This window comes from Serinus canaria, chromosome Z, assembly GCF_022539315.1.
Source record: "Serinus canaria isolate serCan28SL12 chromosome Z, serCan2020, whole genome shotgun sequence".
Lineage (NCBI taxonomy): Eukaryota > Metazoa > Chordata > Aves > Passeriformes > Fringillidae > Serinus > Serinus canaria.
In genome coordinates, this window is record NC_066343.1 from 47841424 (window position 1) to 47861615 (window position 20192).

General features: G+C 32.4%; 1 protein-coding gene across 2 annotated transcripts in view; it reads right to left on the reverse strand.

Annotated features, from left to right (window-relative positions):
- KDM4C (lysine demethylase 4C) overlaps positions 1-20192 on the reverse strand; it is a 245200-nt gene that overhangs the window by 197567 nt on the left and 27441 nt on the right. For both annotated transcript variants that reach the window (XR_007780436.1, XM_050986882.1), the window contains exons 5-7: positions 17230-17423; positions 8813-8862; positions 575-678 (exon numbers count right to left, since the gene is read on the reverse strand). Coding sequence is in view for 1 of the 2 variants with exons in the window: in XM_050986882.1 (XP_050842839.1) it covers positions 575-678; positions 8813-8862; positions 17230-17423 (348 nt within the window). In the remaining variant the exon portion in view is untranslated. The remainder of the gene's footprint in view (positions 1-574; positions 679-8812; positions 8863-17229; positions 17424-20192) is intronic.

Consider the following 20192-nt stretch of genomic DNA (forward strand, 5'->3'; position numbering starts at 1 on the left):
TATGTATTAAATTCATCCACAAAGAAGTAAGACAGGTATTCTTTTCAGTTTCTGTTCGTACAATGTTCTTATCAAATATTTCTTCTGCCAATTAAAATATATTTTAAATTAAGTAATAGTTCTTTTGGCTTTATTCCACCTTAAAACCTTTCAGACCCTTATAATGATAAAATTACATTTAATTGACTTAGAAAGGCAACATACAGACAAAGAAATTAAATACTTGTGTTAAAATATTAGGTATACAACCAAGCTACCACTGAAATAAATTAAAAATAAAAAATTATGATAAAAGTCTTAAGAAAAAAAAATCACAGAAATGCTACAATGACAAATTTGTATATGTTATACAAAGCAGAATACAAAAGTCACAAATGCTAGTTTTCTAGCGTTAAACAAGTGTTTAATGCTAGAAAACTCCCTGCTAAAACTATTAGAAGTTTTAACACATTTTCATGCAGCCACTACCTAAAAAAATTTAAAAATTTCTTCACCTTTACTGTAACAATGTTTATACTAAACACAATCTAACTCAATTCATAAAAGTAGAGTTTAAAAAGAAACATTAATGTACCTTGTCAAAAGGAATTCCATACTTTTTCAATATTGAGGGAGAAATCAGAGTCATCTTGTGGCGAAGAAAAGCATCACATCCTTGAGAGCTGCTCGGAAAGAACCCTAATAAGGCAAGAAAAGCAAAGCTCTACATCTTTTCATTAAATCAAATAGGAAATCTTTTTAATATTTTTCAAAATTTAATACTGTTTAAACTTGCTTTAAAAATTTTTACCATGTCATTCCAAGGTTCTGAGAGATTTCACAAAAATCAAATGCATCACCTAAGTTTTTCAACTACTTTCCAGGGGGAGGAGCTACAGGGTCTTCTTTGTTTGTTAAGATGTGAAATAATTTAGAATAAATGCAGACCTGTACATTTAGGCATGCTTTCTTACCCTTTAAAGAAATTTATTGTTTCCAGAAGCTTTTTTTATGTTAATGTTTATTCTGCACGCATGAAAATCAATTGCAATAAATAACTTTAGGAGGATTCCATGAAGACTAAGTTTACCTTGTACTTACAAACTATCGCTACAGTAAACAAATACAACTTCCAAACATTGTACAATCTGTTGTATTCCTCTCACATAAATGGTAGTTCATCATTTACAGAAGCACTTTAATTCTTAGAAAAACATGCTTACTCAATTATTAAAAAAAAAAATCATTTTTAATCAACCATGTGAATTTTTTTAATGCCTTGAGAAAAAGAAATTAATTATATTTTTCTGTAATATGTGGCTTTCTCTCTAATGTTAAATTTAATTTCTTCACTCTGGTGAGTCTTATATATTATGTCCACTAATTACCCTAAAACTTCAGAACAATCTAAAAGTTACCCTATTATAGTTGTTACATTCTTTGCACACTCAACCTAGCACACTCACCAGTACTGGAAGAACAATATTTTTCTGATTTCTCAGAAATGAGGTTAAGCAGCACTTAAACAGCAAACGTATAATGTAGACTTGTGCGGGTCAATGTACTAAGAAGCCTGCTAAGCTGTCCTGATTTCAAATTTTTTTAAAATTCATCATTCTTATTTTTTCTCTCACCAACAACAAGCATGGAATTCTATTCTCTTTGTTTGAATTGCAATTCATGTTTTAAGTTTCAAAAAGTACTATTTGATAGGTACAGTTATATACATGCGGCTTCACTGACCAAAAGCCAGTTAAAAGAAACTAGCTCTCAATTAGTGGACTCCAGCCAAAAAAAAAAAAAAAAATCAACTATTTTTTCACAATTAATGCCTTTAACATAAATGATAGCAATCAAAACTTAGAATCTACAGTTTCTGAGACTCAAGAAACCTAAGTCCTGAGCAGGATAGTAACAGAAATACACAGGAACTTACTGTGAAAAATGTGATTGCAAATGATACTTGAGACTTGCAGGAAGAGCTGGTATGAAAAGCAGTTAAAAGCTTAATTGCTAAAAGCAGAGAGAGTTTAACTGAATTCTCCTTGAGAAAACAAATTTTGTACCAAATTATGTTACTGCAATATGCTTAATTAGCTCAACACAAGATGATAAAAAGCAAACGATGGGCAGACATCCAAAATTTAAGTTGTACTATTCCAGCTCCAAGAGATCAGACATAGCTGTGACAAGTCCAACCAGAAGGCAGGCTTGTTGCTGAATTCCAAGAAAGTCGCAAATAACACAGAGCAGCAGAACACAACCTGCTCAAAATCCACAACTAGAAATTTATAGGAGAACATTTGCTGTGGTTACAGAGCCCTCACAGTGAAATCAAAGTGCAGCCTACACATTCTGTACTGTTATAAAATATCTTTTGACTTGTCAAAGTCTACACTTGTGCACACAAAATTTTCAGCCCCATTCATCTAATTTTCTCAAAGGAACTCCCCTTCAATAAACAAGGAAAGGAAGAAAGGTAGTATTTCCTCATTACAAGACTCTCTTTATCAGAAGATCTTTTGTCGGCCAGGCTAAATGTAAGGTCACACAAGCTTTTCTTCCAAAAAATAAAATCCCTGCGGGAGAACTGGCTAACAGATGTAAAAAATACTGAATAGAGGACTTTACATTAGAAATATTATAAGACTCTTACAAAAAAATTAAATGCAGGCCAATTCAAGATATGCCCACAACATTAAGAATCACTCTGAAATACCAAGGTGATGTTAAAGTTACCAATTAAAGGAATTACCATGCAATCCTGAATGTTTAGTGAAATCCCATTTCAAAAGAAAAAATATTGAAACCTCTCAACTGTAAATACTTTTCAACTTCTGTAGCACATTAAGGCTTTTAAGGGACACATGAAATTTTAATTTAACCACTAACACTAATCTATTAACTCTAAATCAGTTCTGCAAGAGAAGGTATTTTGTAGGAATTCACATCCAACACCAGCTTCTTGGATGTTCTCTTAAGACATGGCAGACCTAAACCCTATTCATTCCTTAAGAAACAAAAATGAATTCTAAACAATTACTTTGTAGAAACCAGTGAGAAATAATCAGAGTGCAGGATAAAACTGAATAAGGTTGCTCATTGATTTATGTCTATGAGAAGAAGACCATCAAACTGAAAATTCTCCAATCCATGATTTATAGAAACACTGACATTTTTAACAGCTAGAGCAGAATTGGAACAGTCTACATGGTAAGTATGACTCAATACCTGCTGGCCAAATGTTTGGGCATGAACAACTACAAGGAGAGGACATTTATCCAAACTCAAGGTTCCTCTCAGCTTGTTACGAACCTTATTTAGTTAGCCCAAGAGCAGCAACAGCCAAGAGTATGTAAAAGCATACGCTTCAGACTGTATCAACAAACAAAAACATGCCCTTGCAAGACTCTATATACATACCCTAACAGATAACATAGCCCAAACTGTACAATCTTACCAATGTTATTTGTGCAAACAAAATTAAGATACTTTAGTAACAGCACCATCACTAGACTGGGGAAGACACATCCTTTGTCAGTGCTATTCCATCTCAGTATGATCTTTCCACAGAATTTATACTCCAAATACATGCTACAGAGAAGTCAAAGCCTTCCCATCTTTGGGCAAAGGTAGAAGCAGCGAGCACTCAGCAGATTCCTAGCCATGGAGGGATACAGAACATATTTTTAAAAATTAGTTCAAATCTCGAAATTGGTGAGGGACAGTGAGCGTTGCTACCTGGCAGTCTCATTTTTCCTTTCCACCATGAGAGTATCTTTCCAACATATCACACACAGCTCCTATCAGATGACCACATCAATATCATACCTATCACTCAGGCAAACTGAAGTGGATTGGGTTCCATTCTCTGGTTGATTAGCATTTTCAAGATATTTGGAATGCTCTTCTATGCTTCTAAGAATATGCCCATAATGTTTTCAATTACATTGTCCAGCTAAAATCATATATGCACAAATAACAATATTATTCCCAAAAGTGTAATTCTACAACTCCATTGGACTGAACAGGTTGGTTTGCTATATTTTACCTTGAATGATCAAGGAAATCATAATTTGGTCACTAACAGTCATTATTTAATGACATCCATATAAAATCATATTCTTAGGGAACTTACAAATCAAATCCTGGCCAGTGCAACGAATGAAGCTAGACATCCTGTAATTTTCAACACTTCCTTATTCAAGACTTCACCTGAAATTTAAAGGTGCTGCATTTCTCTTTAATATTATTTAAAATAATGTGTAATGATAAAACTCACAACATAAGGAAAAAACCACCCTAAATTGCAAATATATTTAATGTCGTTTGATATTAATGAAAGTAAGTATAAATCAAATTAACATAATTAAGCTCAAGCTCATGATTATTTATTATTTATGCAGCCCTTCATTTAAAGAGCTTACACAAAATATTAATATTAATTTGCAGATCAGTGCTATCAAAACAATGGCAGAGACTACAGAAGTACTAAATTTTCTAGCAATTCTCTTTTTAGATTTTACTTTGGTAGGTATAAGTACAAACTTCATATAGTTTATTTAAATTATTTTTCCATAATTTGAATTAATTTGATTTAATTTTCTGTTTTGCACATGAAAGAAATTAGGACGGTAAGTCTGCATGACAACAACCATCACAAAGGTACAATGACAAATTTGTATATGCTATACAAAGCAGAATACAAAAGCCACAAAGAGGCTTTCAAGTGGTATGAAATACAGCTGCAGGTATGTCCCGATTAACCTGTTCAAGCCTTAAGTTTATTATCTCTTAAATAAGACTTTTCTAACTTGACTAATTATTTTTCTGAGAAAAAAGTTCAATTCTTCTTCAACTGCTAAAGTTTTCACATTCAAGATCCTTAGAAGTTATGCAAGTTCTACTTCAACTCTCATTTCAACAATTATTTTAATTTTTATTTCAAATACAACAGGTAGTGACTTCTGCATAAAATGGAGTAATTAATACCATACCCCATAAAAAGCTCTGTACAACAACCATACGTACTTACAGCATATAAACTTTACTTTAGTTTCTTGTTTAACATAATTGAACATCACAGATTGATGCCATCTCCCTTCTAAAACAGTTTCTGCACTCAGTCTATTAAAAAATCTCCAAAATCCTTCTATCCAACATTTCTCATTTACCACTCTGACTCTATTCTCTTTATTTTCTAACTCATTTTGTGAAACAAAAAATAATTTAAGAATACCATGGTATTACAGATTAACATAACAACACATATAAAAATTGCAGTTAACAGCTCACTTGAGATTTTTATTACATTTATGTCTACATAAAATTGAAAAAAATCTACATAAATGAGAAAGCAGCTGAAGGGCAAAATCAAACTGTTGTCTTTATTAGATGCAAGTCTGATGAATTTCAGACAAAGCATTTGTAGGCGCCACAGTCAATCAAGATTTCAATGGAAAGCAAAAATGAAAGCATTCATGCACAAAAGGCATGTGTTGTAATTGCGATGTGCAGACAAGATAATGGAAAATATTCTAACCTTCCTTTAATTTTATGTATCAACTCCTGCCTTCACTTACACAATCTGTCATTTTTAATGTATTATTTTAATATTTAATTATTTACGAGCATTCAATTAATTCAGTAGGCATCTAGTCGTCAGAGCTAACCTTCCTGAATAAACTACTTTCCTTTTCCTTCAAATGTTGCATTCATGCAAAATATTTTTGCTACACATGGTATTAAGTAAAAAGGTCTCATTTACACATTATGTTTTATTAATGTTTTCTTTTAAGTGACTTGCAGCCATGCAGTTTACTTTATACTTTTATCTTTCTAAGATATCTTATGTGAAACACACTGTATTTTAGAAGGCACCAGTTACAAAGTAGAAGATCACAGCATGGAAACAATAAGAAATGGTAATTTTCAGTTTAAAAAAATAAATCCATTGTTTTTATTGTTCATCATTGTAGTATTATCTTCTACATTCCATTCTTAGCTATTAGCTGGACCAAAAATATCATTGAAACAATCCACTCACAGAAAAATATCCCAGGCTACATTAAAATGAAATACCGAAAACTTAGTTTCACAGACAACATTCTTCAACATTACCTAACTCAGCTATCTTACATTGCTGCTACAATTACAATCTCCATACGAGTACCTAGTTTTCCTACAGAAATCCAGTTTCATTTAGTAAATGTAATGGAATAAACATTATTTGAAATTTTATCATCCCTATTCATTATCTGATTCAATGATTTGTTATTTGCCATTCAAAACATAGTAATGAAATAAAAATAATTAAGTTATGATCATAAGCATGACTCATTAAGGAAGTTTCCCATTAACCCCACAGATCTTTGTAACTTACACTAACATAAAATTAGGAGCAGCTTAATTCTTACTTCTGTGCAGATGCATCAAATTCTGACTAGCACCTGGACATCAAGACCCTGTTCCTCCAGGAAAACCTATTGCTTTCTGAAAAAGAGTGGCTTTGAAGATTTCCATTTGTTTGATGCTTAATGTTCCATTTCAACTATGGTATTAGGCCGCCATCAGCAGTAAGAGGGTGCATCTTCAGGCCAGTTTCTTTTTTCATCTATCTCCAAAAGTTACCTACTTCCTGAATTTGTATAGGTTACTCCAATATCTAAAGAAATCAGGGTTATTTCAAGGGAAGAAGGAGCTTTTTTTTTGTCTACAACAGATAATACTGTGCCTCAGTACCATTTTATTTTTAGAAATGAGTGAACAAGTGTTGCTTCAACTGCCATCCTTTTCCCTCTAAAAATAAAGAAAAATTCAATGCATACTCACTACAGCATACTCATTTAAACTTGAATGGTTTTAGAACACTGCACAGTTATTATCAAGCAATATGAAATCTACAGTAAATGACAAAACAGCCAAAAAATACCACGTGCAAAACTTATCTACCCAAAGATCTTACTCCCATCCAATGCAGAACTGTGATAGAGAAATGTTTACATACAGCATGAAAAGCTTCCTCTGACTAATCTAGTAGCAGATAGTTGCTGCTCCAAGATTCCTAAAGCCAGGGGCAGTTCCTATGCTCCTCTGACATATTTCTGTGCCACTGTGCTCCAATCTAGCTCAGGATTCCATGAAAATTTTAGAATCCACCAAGGAAAGTAAGGAATGCATACTGTAAAATAAACTTTAGGCTAACTTTGAACCAGACAAGATACTTCATTTGGAGTCTCTACATATACCAGAAGACTCAATGGACAATAACTTTTCGGTCACCTTGCCCATGCCAGTCATCACAAGTCTTTATCACATCCCCCTGATCTTTATTTACACTTCTGCTCATTGAATAGTTAAGAGTTTACTATCAATTATGAAAAGAAAATGGCAATTTTTTCAACAGTCTTAGTGTCACTCACTGAAAATTTTCCAATTCTATACTTCTTTACTCTTTTATCATTTCTTGTAAAACTAAATTATTGAATCATCCTAGGTCAGTGTATAATGCCCAGCCTACAAGTTTTAATAAGTTTACCAGTGAAAAACAAACAGTGTATAGTGTTTTATACTTTGCACTGGGAAAAGAAACTGGAAAGCAAAGAAAACGACTGACAATTTTTTCAAATTGAACTATGACAAAATTTAGGAATAGGAAATGTAATTATTCAGGTTGAAATGTTTTCTTGAGACATACTTTTAAGACTGGAAGTTCACAGGTCTTTACTTTCATATCTTTAACTGCAATAATAACTCAATAATAGCTCAGCTCTATATTAGTTCTATAATAGCTCAGAAAAAGAATCATGCACCCATATATTAAGATAAAAAAATTTCTACGAAAACAAAGTGTATACAAATTTTCAGAATTTTGTCCTAACACACAAGACCTAATTATGAGCTTTCAATAAACAGCATTCCTTTCCTCTTTCCTTTCTCTCATTCCATTTCATTAAGCACTCCATTCCATAATTCCTTTAATGGTTATTAGCAAGCTATAAAACATGGGTGGCCAGGCCAAGAAACATCCCTAATTATTCCCATGTTCATCATTTGCACTCTTAATTCAGAAACAAAAATAAAGGTGTAGTATTACTGAAAAGAAAACAAATTACTGAGGGAGAATCTTTCTACAGACTAGTGGTTTTTATCCCTTGGTCCTCAACCTTACACCCATATCTCTGCTCCTTCTTCCAAACGTTTCTGCCACCTCTCAGTGGCAAAAGCCCGTACATGCTTCAGCTAAAGTGGATCTACATGCCTGCTCAACAGTCAGCAAGCTGCTAACAAACAAGACTTAGTGTTTCTACACTTTGTCTGCTCACCCCTTCACAGAAGCACTAACCAGGACTCTATCCTCTACCCAACCATCAACTTTGATGAAACTTTTGGAGATTGATCTGTCTTCAATATTTCTCTCTCTGTATCTAATTTGGGTAAAAAGATTCAAAAAGTTGCTGATGAAAATAAGCTAGGACAAGAAAGAGCAAGGCCACAGAGGAGACAAAAATATTAGCAATGAAAATCTAACGAACAACAAAATATTAAGCTTCCTTTTCCTAAGTTTCACTAAGCTACAAGTGGCAGTACAAAATAAAGTTCTAAGAGAAGCCAATCAAAAAAAAAAAAAAAAAAAACCAAAAAAAACAAACCCAAAACAAAACAAATAACCACTTCAATTCTTAAGAATTCCTCAGGGCAATAATACTGCAGACACATAAAAGTCATACAACATTAAGTAATAAAACAGTAGGTGAGTCAAGAACAATGTCTCTCACTTTCCTCAAGGGCTGTCCTTCAAACAACATACATATGAAAATACTGAAAATCCTACCTTGAGCTAGTCTTTCAAGCCGTTTCCCATGCTCTGGAGGAATAGCATACCTAAAATTCACATAAAGAAAAGGATGAAACACTTAAAGATGTAATTACTACATAATGACTAAAAGTCATCATTCATGTATGATAAATATCTAACTATACAGAAGTCAAAAAGATTAAAGACTGAAAAATTACACAGAAAAAAAATATACTAACATCTAAGGAAAAAATACAGACATTGGGTTTTGGGGCAGAGGTTTGAGAAAAACTTAGCTTATTTCTAGTTTAAATATTATATTATATAGTTCCAAAATGTTATATTCACTATTTAAAGTCACATACATTGACAATATTTCAATATTACTATATCACCACAATTTAAAAATAAATATATACTTTATTTTTCTAAATGAAATTTGAAAACTGTAAAATCAATCTAATTTCTACAAGTTCAATTTCTTTGAATCTCAGCATGCTTCCCAAGACACAAGGGTTCAACAGAAAAATATGAGCATTAAAAATCTCTATTTTTTCCTATAGCAAAAGCTTTGAAATAAAACCTGCCCTTGTAGAATCATTACAATTAGAGTTTTAAATCATTATAGGAAATAGACTTTCTTCAGTTTACAGAATTGTACATATCATAGAAACCCACTGTTCTTACAATAATCTAATTTTTTTAAAAAATTCCACATGCTGTCTACAGCAATTTCGCAAAAAACACCAAAGAACATATTATTTTTAATGTTTACTACAGCCAGAAAATACAAAACTATTGAAAAGTTGTTTCATTTCTGCTTCTCTTTGTTATTAACATATTTACTGCACTTCATGGACTTACTGAATATTTTAATTAGGATTTATTATTAACTTTACCTGCTTTAACATGTGATATAATAGGCTGCTGTTTCAGCTTAATGTTGCAATAACACTGGATTGATTCTTCTCTATTAAAAAAATATGATTCAGAAGAGAAGGAAATTTATATTCAGCTGTACATTATTAAACTAAGTAAGCATGTAGTCTTTTACTACACCGTGAACACATTTCATTCATCAGCCTTGAAAACTCACTCAGAAAAACAAGCAATAAACATCCAACTATCTCAAGTTATTTTACAATTTTACTCTATTACAACTGAAATACCTGCATAGAAGGAAGACTGCTAAATAAGTCAGTGCTCTAGATAAAGACATGCCCACTGACAACCCACTCGAAACGGTAAGAAAGAGACTTTCAGTTTACTATGTTCAATATTTGCAGTTTTAATCAGAATTTTGCTGTCTCACAAAAACACACTTTGTTTCTCTCTATCTGTGCTTCCAAAGTGTTTATCCATGTGTAATATGGAGTGTATGTAACACTCAATATTACACACGGACCAGTGTATCCATACCAAGCTAAACTATCTGTTTGCCATCCTTCACACTCCATCAGAGAAAAATGCTATGTATAGCGGTATATACTGTACTGTGTGTCTTTAAATACACAACTCCAGAAAGCAAAACATGAACAGATACTGTTTATTTCTAACAAAAAAACTCAAAACTAGAGACTGTACTTTGCTTTGACTCTAATTGAACTGGTTCTCCTCGTAAACGTTACTCCTTCAAAACTGCATGTTATACAATTCAATAATAATATGGAGCCACATGGTTCCATTTGTACATATAAACATGTCAATATTACAAAAATACAGAAGTCAATTAAGCTCTCCAAAAGTCTTCTGGAAAGACAGTGCAGGATTTAACTGGACTACAGCTATTTATTTACAGAACCCAAAATCACAAAGAAATACAATTAAATGCAAATTGGTGCTTTTCATCATAGTCTTCACTTGAGTTGTACGGCAACATCTGCTACTCAATTCATTACTTCTTCCCTCTGCTGAAATTGCTTGTTCCTCACTGCTAAGACAAGGACAAAGGAATGGAGACAGACGACCCTTTGTACTAAGACACATTAGGAGTCCGAAAGTCACTCTTGAGAACCGTTCAGGCTTGATTCCTAACACCATTTATTAGAAAACTGAGCTTAGCACATGTGCACCTGCCTTTCATGATGAGATGTATGAATCTTGCTGGATTCTTGGTCTACACTGCATTAAACAAAAAGCTCCCAAATTCAAATGACCCAGTCCGAGAAAAAAAAATTATTCACTCTTAATCACAACAGCTAGCTTATATGAGAATTTGAACAGTTAAAAGCTCTTTGAAAAATATCTTCATCTTGTGTTCATCTTTCTTTTAGCCACATTACCGAACAGCCAGTAACATTTGCTTGACTTCTCATATAATAAGGTTAAGTCCAGGATCTCCAAAGCAAATGTAATGCTAAATCACTAACAGGCAAAGAGAGTGTTTCTTGGATAACAAGGAAATAAACAGACACAAAGTTAAGAAAAGACAAAAGGGGAAATTATGATGCTAAGTGTTGGAATGTTGGGGGACACAAGACAGATGATGGACTTAGGACCTGGTTAACATAAGAGATTTGATAACAGGATGCCTTGGCAAAAGCAAACGGAACTTTGAAAATTAGACCTAGATTGCAAGAAGATTAAATCAAATGGGTTTACTAGAAAAAGAAAATCCCATTCCACTCTGCAAGCAAGAGATGTTACATGCATTAGTTTGTGTATGTGATTTTAACCTAATCATTGTAGTACACATTACTAGTCTCCCTGAAATAGTATATAAATGCTTGTATCCCACAATAAAATCAGATTCTGATCACTGAGTCTCCCCATCTCTCTCCATCACTGACAGCTAGGTAGATTTTAATCTAATTAGTTCACAAAGATATACTTGGTAAAGCACAAAGAGGCACCATTCATTGACAGTCATACTGCAAGGACAGAAAAAATACAGTACATATATTTACCCAGTATTGTTAATAAACATCTTCTGAAATATATCTTAGTTCAGCAGATCAAGAGTACTGGCAACAAGATTAACTAAAAATAAGTAATAAACATTAAATTTACATCATTAACTTGTAATTAATCTTTATATATATATGTTTTCAAGATTAATGCTTCATCTCAGTCACAGCAAAAACAATAAATTGTTGCTTTACTAAGCAAAAACTGCTTAGCCAACCAAGATTATCACCAGACAAGAAGCCTCTTCTATCCAGCCAATCATTCTCATGTCAGTGACCAGAAACAGAATGTGAAACAATTTGAGTTCCATTCTTTCAAAGTCAGGTGTATGCACAGATAATGGTCAATAGCATCAATTTCAGGCAAATTTGATGTGTGTGATCCTTAATACTTAACCAAACTACGCTTAATACTTAACCAAACTACACTTAATACTTCACCAAACTACTTGTCTAAATACCATGTTATATATAGACAAGGTAAGAACAGCTGATGATTTTTCCTGCAGATTGGTATTTTTAAAATTCAAAAGCTATAAACCCATAAAATGTTGTTCTAAGTTAACATCATCAGTTTTTTTCAAAATTAACTCTATTGATTGGTTTTATAATTGGTAACAGACAACTTGCAACATACACAGTACATCAAAATAATGTTATCTAACTCCAGGCACTGAGCTCAGAATCACATGACCCTTTTATCAGCCACTGATTTACTTTATTATCTGTGTATTATTTTATTATCTGGTTCATATTTATTATACATAAACCTGATACACAACTTTTTAAAATATGAGCAGATTTCAATTTCATAAACTTAATTAAGGAAGTTGATATATTTTTTCTTTTGAGATGGGAAATGCAAAAGCCTGTTGCCACCTAAAAATGTTCCTATTTAATCTAAATATTTTAAGAAACAAAATCCTCTTCCACAAGGGAAAAACAACACAAATAAACAAATAATCCCTGACCTTTTCTTCTAATCCCTGACCAAAGTTCTTCCACTTTGTGAAGAACATTGAAACTAGCAAATGATTGCTCTGTTTCAAGCACCATAATCCATCTGAGCTGCTGACAAACCACGATACTATGTGGTTACAGATACCTTTTCACAACCAGAATACCTATTTGATTACAGTCATCTCTGTGACTCATAGTATTTCTAATTTTTATAACAGTTTACAGCAAGAAGTCTGACTAATCCTAGTGGAAGCCTTATACTTTAGTCCCATTTCTACCATACAGGTTTGACTTCCCTGTAGTTTTCTGTGTCTATTTTGTTTTCTAGACATAGAACATAACTAGGAAACATTTCCATACCATCAGTGGGATGCACAACTTTTGCAAAGGTAGCAAGACTCCTCCACTTATGCTGAACTTTGCATCACCTGGCCAGACTTTGACTAGTTTTTGTCAGACACTGATCACACTGAAAGTTCTATTAATCCTTCCTCAGAAGGCCCTGTAAGGACCTAGCTGAGCCTCTCTAAATTTATCTACCTTATCACCATATTTGTTCTTAAATCATAGAATGTTAGCATCAGTCTGAGTATGCTTAGCCTTCTTCACCTTTTTTGTCTATAATTTTTTCTAAAACTAATATCAAAATGCCTTTCATTTTTATCTCATCATACTCAAAACGCCATTACTATTTCCCCTGCTACTGCGATTCAAAATCTGAAAGCCTTCACATGAAATGTTTCAAAGACTTCCACAACCCCTGCTGTGTAACTATGTATCTTTCCTGATTTTTCCACCTCATTAAGCAAGATGAAAAGGTATCAATACACATTCTATACTGGCAAAACCATAAAAAAGATTCTAGTCACAGCAATCAAGAGGTAACAGTAAGATTGCTCAAAGTATAAATTCTAGGCAACCTAGAGATCAGATATCTTATCGTCCTATATCCACTGGAATAATGAACAGAGCTCCTGAACCTAAATCCCTGATTTATTTTGATTGTCACAATAGATTTATTTCCTCTTACAACCTAAATAAACTGTCGGGCCCAGTCTCACTCTCCCAATCCATCTAATTCTGGCTGCCTAAGCATTCTCTCTAACAATCTGGTCTCTTTTTCTTGATACAGTCACAAAGAAGGAACTATCTCCTCTTTCTGTAGCATTTATTCCTGTTTACTTTATGACTGACCAACCCTGCAAGGCATTTTGTAATTTATGAAAGACATAACTAAACAGGAGAGGTTTTTAAACATAATGTATTGTTTCTTGTCATTTTCAGTCTTCAGGAAAGCTAGGAAGCAAAGACCAGATGGAACGTCACAGAAAACATACAAATTGATACGTAAATTATTGTATCAATCACACTGCAAGTTTTAACTGTGCCCCTTTCAAGGAAAAGAAACAAAACCTAGCTCTTCATGCAGAAAATAATTCAGGCCTTCACCATCAGATATAAAAGGTGAACGAACTGAGCACAATATTTTAAAATACTAATTTCTAAAGTAAAGTAATATATTCTCTACACATATTCTTTAAAATAAAATACGAAAAAAAGTCCTAATATTATTATATTACTTTCTCCCTGATTAAGAAAAACTTTCTTGTATTTATTATAATTCTTCAAGAAAATTTATATCATCTCAACACTTAAAAAAATTCAACAGACTGCTGTTCATGAGTCAGGTAACCAGAAAAAAGAGTAAGCCTTCTTTTCCGATACTAAATAAACCCAGAATTATTTTCAAAAAATGTGAATGTCTTACTCAGATTTTTTATTTATAAACTTACAATGTAAATTGAAGCATTATCCATATTTTAGCCAAGGATATAGTACATATAGTAATAGTATAGGATTTCTTCTAGTAAAAAAAATATGATCTCTGCTAAGCTTTAATTTTCAAGAGCACTTTAATAGCTTGAACATGACAAAATTCTTCAAAGTATTACACAAAACAAAAATAATTTATCTTAAGACCTATACCCCTGAAACAATAATTACAATAGAAAAAAACCATGTAGCAACAAATGCCAGAGTGAAGGAATTTTTAGAATTAGTAAGCGGTTTATAAATCCCATTACAAAATACACCAATATCAAGAGATAACTGAATGACTAAGCCACACTACCAATCACACCAATGGTTTGTCTTGCTAATAAGAACTTTTTCTAATAATAACTTTTTCTAAGAAACTGAGATATAAATTGATACCTCATTTTCAAGGTACCTTTCCTCTCTGAATGGAAAGAGAAAACTGCAGTAAAAATTCTTGCTAATTGAAAGTAATTTTAAGTATCTTCCCAGCAGATCTTTCCCCACCACACCCAGACCTCTGCTGACCTTATATTATTCTATTTCAGGGCTTTTAAGTTTAAGTTCCTTCTTCTCTTTCAAGATATTTCCTCTTTAGCATATTTTTGCAAGTTTAGGAAAATCTATACAATTAATGTAACATATTATGCTACACATATTATGTGTTACACAAACATAAACATCTAAATATCCATAAACATCTAAACAGCTGTAATCCTAATTTTGTAAATTATCAGACACAATTTCCCTCCATGTTTCATATGAGGCAGTCAATGAAGGAATTGGTATAACATAGAACTAGACTTCTCTCCTTAAGAGAAGTCCACTTGAAGTAAAAGTGCGAATTATAAGATGCAATGCAAGTTAACCTATGCCTAAACACTGCAGAAAGCTTCAAATTCTGTAACTACTGCTACAGCAGATAGACTCAGCTGATAGCCACAAGTTCTAATTGTGGTTCTCAGATGGAAATGGCTGTCCTTTCACAATTCAGAGAAAATACATTGCATGTTAGTTCTCTGAAAGACCAATGCATCTGTCTCGAAGAACCACACGTAAAACCAGTAAAATTCAAGAACATGTATTACTACTATGTATGTCAAGTTATTTTGTTTCACTAAGGATGGTCAAATCAGTTGAATTAAAGAGCAGAAAATATCTTTCATAAGTATCATAAGATTCGGCTCCTACCCCACTTTCTTGAAGAAAATACTATACTAATATCACATTAACACAACACATTTTACTGATAAATTAACTTGGCATAAATTATTACAGCATTCCTCCAGTAACAGACACATGTGTAACATGAAATAAATCTTTAGCTGTCTTTTGTTTAACTTTTCTATAATGCTGCATTTCTTAAAAATATGGGCCAATGTGGCACAGAAAATGAATTTGTATCCACCACTATTTCTTCAAAATATGAAGAGATCAGTGTTTAACGATTTTGTTCATTAGAACCTTAAAAATTATCTGTAAACTTGAAAAGCATTTATCCTGTTATCGACTCATACCTCCTTCAAAAATAATTAAAGAAGCTTCTTCCCAATGTATCTAAGGAGTTCAGAGTTTAAGTTCTCTACTGTTTGGAATTTCACAATATGCAGTGAGTTTTTCTTCAAACAGCACTTTTTAAATTCCTAAGAATTAGAAAACAACTTTATACAATCATCATATTATTTACAATTGTCCTATCATCTTGGAATATTCTGGAAACACCTATCTTTATATCCAGTTTTTAAAAATATATTGATGATACAGTTAACAAACACGTCTGTATGTTTAATTCTATCACAGATGCAACCTCACATACCTATGTATATAATTTATCAATTTCAAACATGGACACATGGACCTGTTTTACTACAATAGGTGGTATTCACCTTCTCTGCCTTAATTCAAGAGATCCATTACATAAGCAAAGCAAGTAAACATAAGGCAATGATCTAAGAGTGGGCATCTGAATAATTTACCACACTCACAGTATAAATACATTATAGATATTTGAATTTTGTATTGGTATAAAAAAATACCAGTAATGTTTTATGGAATTAAAAGCTATACATATTCTCTCCACCTTTGGATGACTAGAAAATGCCAGAATTTAACTATGCATATCTTTCTAATCATTCTACACTCTCTTCACAGGTATTCTGAAAAAAAAAAAAAGATTTTATGAACAAAAGGAATTTATTTATCTTATACAGCTGGGATACATGTATATCACAATGTATTAAACCAAATTGCCTGTTAAGGCTGTTCAACCAAAAATCTAAGATTACAGAGAAAGGACAGTGGAGTTTCATATGCAAGAAGTACCTTTAGTTCTGAATCTTACCCCCTACTGGTTCAGCCAAGTTAACTGTACAGAATATGACTGATTCAAAACAGCAGTTAAATGCATGTTAAGTACAAAATACAGTAGGTAGCCCCAAAAGGCAACAGAACCAAAAACTGATTTCCAAGAGCTCTTTCAGAAGTTCCTCAAATAGACTTGGGGTTCCCAACACATCAAGCTTCTCATTTTGTATCTTCAAATATTTTTCTGTTGAACTCAAGTAAGTCTTATGTACTTGCCTGTCTATTTAAAATAAAAGAATATATCAATGTGATTTCACAGCATTATGAGCTTAAAAAAAAAACCTCAATGAACTACTATCTTAGCTTTTTAATAAAGTTTGCCACTGTGAAGCAATCATAACCCATCTGTTTGGTTTAGTCAGCTGAAATAAACAGAAGTCATCTTAAAATAAAAAATAAATAACTTGCCATGACTTTGGCTCCCCGAAATGGAGATAATTAATACTGTAAAGATCCATGTCTTCAGTGTGCCATGCAAATGTTGTTTTCCACATGCCAAAGTAAAGATATGGTGTATTTACACCCTCAATAGAAATTCCACACTCTTCTCCTACAACGTCCAATATTGTATTAAGATGGGCAATATTCCATTCCTCAATACCCTGAAAAAGATACATAATAAAAGTATTACTAAGTTTATAAAGCAATGCAATTTTATATAACAGTTCCAGTCAAAAGATAGACACTTGATGTAGTCTTTCAAAAGACAGTCTATTGTAAGCATTTTAGAAGACAATTGAAGTTATTTGAAAAATTCTCTTGACCTTAATTAGTATTAGATCAGGCTATAAGTCTGAGATGTTCAGAGCAGAGAATATAAAAAGTTCCTATCTGATTTACAATTTTATATCAAATCTAACATGGATTGAAATACCATACAACATACAAAAAAGTACACAAAAAATAGAATAGCTGCAGACAAAACCTTCAATGAGTTGATAGCTGGAAGCCACTAAGTTTCACAGGACCTACCTATGCTTTTTTTTACTTACAAAGTAATACCAGATGAAAAAATGGTTTAAAAATTATTTTACATGCATAAATTCACCATTTCTCTGGAAAGTATAAGAACTAAAGTGATCACTTCAGATGTATTTCTAATCATAATGATGTACTGCATAAGAACTATACAACAGAAGAAATCTATTGATTTCAGGGCATTTAAGCTGTTTCCTTATGTTATTCCCCATAAAATTCCTATATTAAAACTCATTAATAAAGCAATAAATGTAGCTTTTGTAGCGCTTCAGATTCAACTGCAAACTGCAATTCTAATTTCAGGTAATACAGCATGTAAGAGACAGTATAACCAAGATCAAAGCTACAAAATTGAAGAGAAAAAATTAGACTTCATTATGACAGCAATTACTAGCACCTCCAGGGAAGACATTAGCTGGTGCTCAAGCAGTCAGAAAACCAAGAAACACAATCAAAACTATTAAAAACTCAATTCAGACAAGTTTTATTGTGAAGACAGCCTATAAGCACGCTCTTAAGCATGAGCTGCTCTGCTCAATCACTGAATCTACAGTTCTGGTAATCTTACTGGGGTACGAAGTGATGGCAGACTGCAGTCCAGATGCAGCTGATTAAGACTAAGTATGATGATATTTAATAGTTAGCTAGAATAGTATGAATACAGGTTAAAGCAAGAAGTTAGGAAAATTTAATATGCTCAGTTTTGATTTGTTTTCTGAGATTTTTATATCAAGCATGTTATTCATGGAGCAGCTGCAATTGATAGACAAGACGGTAACATCTGTATGAAGTTGGCTACTGTTGAATTTGGCCATTTCACTTATTAAGAAATACTAAGTTACTTGGAATTTTACAAATTAGTAACAATGTTTACAGAATTATTTCATTTCAGACAGCATTTTTGCTTCTTTTAAAATGGAAGCCTTGGGCTTGATGCATTTGTGAAACAAAAAGGCACTTGAAATTTAAAAAGTAAAAAAATGTAAAATTTCTATCCTAATAAAAGAAAAAACGCCAATCTGAACTCAAAAGAGTAAACTGTAAAACCTTTCAAATATAAAAACTGGCAGCAGCAAGTTAATACAGATGTAATATAAAACTTTGAAGTAATAATTTTTAAAGTAAAAAGTCCTCAAATTAATTTACAAATTTTATTTTTTTAATCACATGAAATTGATCTCTGTTTACAAATTTTGCAGTTCATTTGGAGAAACAAATTAATACAGCAAAGAGCAATGACTCCACCACCAATACATACAGTGGATTAGAAGAAAACAAGAAATACTTGTAAAAATCAACTGTTAACCTAGGTAGTTACTCTGACAGTGGCCAAAGAGTGTAAGTACTGTAGCAATTTGCACTTGAAGATTTCTTCAGACAGAAGATCTGTTAGCTTTCTATTTAACAGTATTCCATTGGCTTTTTTACCCATTATTCATCCCATCACAACATTTCACCCATGTAAGGTTCTAGTAACCCTAACATCTTGAAATCTTAGTCTTCTACTAAGAATTAAGTAATAGCTAAGAGAAGGTTATTTTTAAACCACAAATCTCATCCTTGCACACTATGTCAAATCGTATCACAACTAGTCACCAAGCAAACTGCTAGTGATCTGCTCTCAAACAAAAGCAATTCCTATGATGGAGATCAATCCTAGAACAAATAACTTGCTTCAAATACCAAACAGACAATAACAATTTCTACACTCAAGACAGATGAGCTACTTCCTTTTCCTAAAGACTATTTTGGACAAGTATTCTTAGCCCAAAAGGAAATGTTCACTGAAACTAGCCAAAACATTAAAATCACACTGATAAATTTCAATTGCCCTTACATTCCTTAGACTTAAAACAATAAATCAGTTTCATATTTATGCCCAGACTGTTACAAGTAATAATTATATATTATTAATAAAGATGTTTACTTTACCTCACACATCTTTTTTTAATATTCAAAAACATTAAGTAAAATGCTTATACAATTTTAACATAAAATACTGAATCTTATTTTTACAGCAGTTGTATAACCAGTTTTAGATGTAGCCTATGCAATGCACACTAAAAAGATCTCAGCTGTAAATTGCATTTTACTAGGTCAATACATAGCCATACTTCTGAAATTTTAAGTATATTTTTGCAGGTTATGCTATATTTAACAACAATTGTTAGAACAGCAATAATTGTATTACTTGACCATGACATATATTTGGTCGTTTCTTACAAATACATTTAGACATTATAATCTTTTCAATGTTACAAAAATATAAAATTTTATTCTCCCCAGAATATCACAGTAGTACCAGAATATTATAATCATTTCAAAGGAATATGTCAAGACACTGTTTCTAATTTATCCACATTTCTTATGGTAAATTCTTTGAAGAACACCTG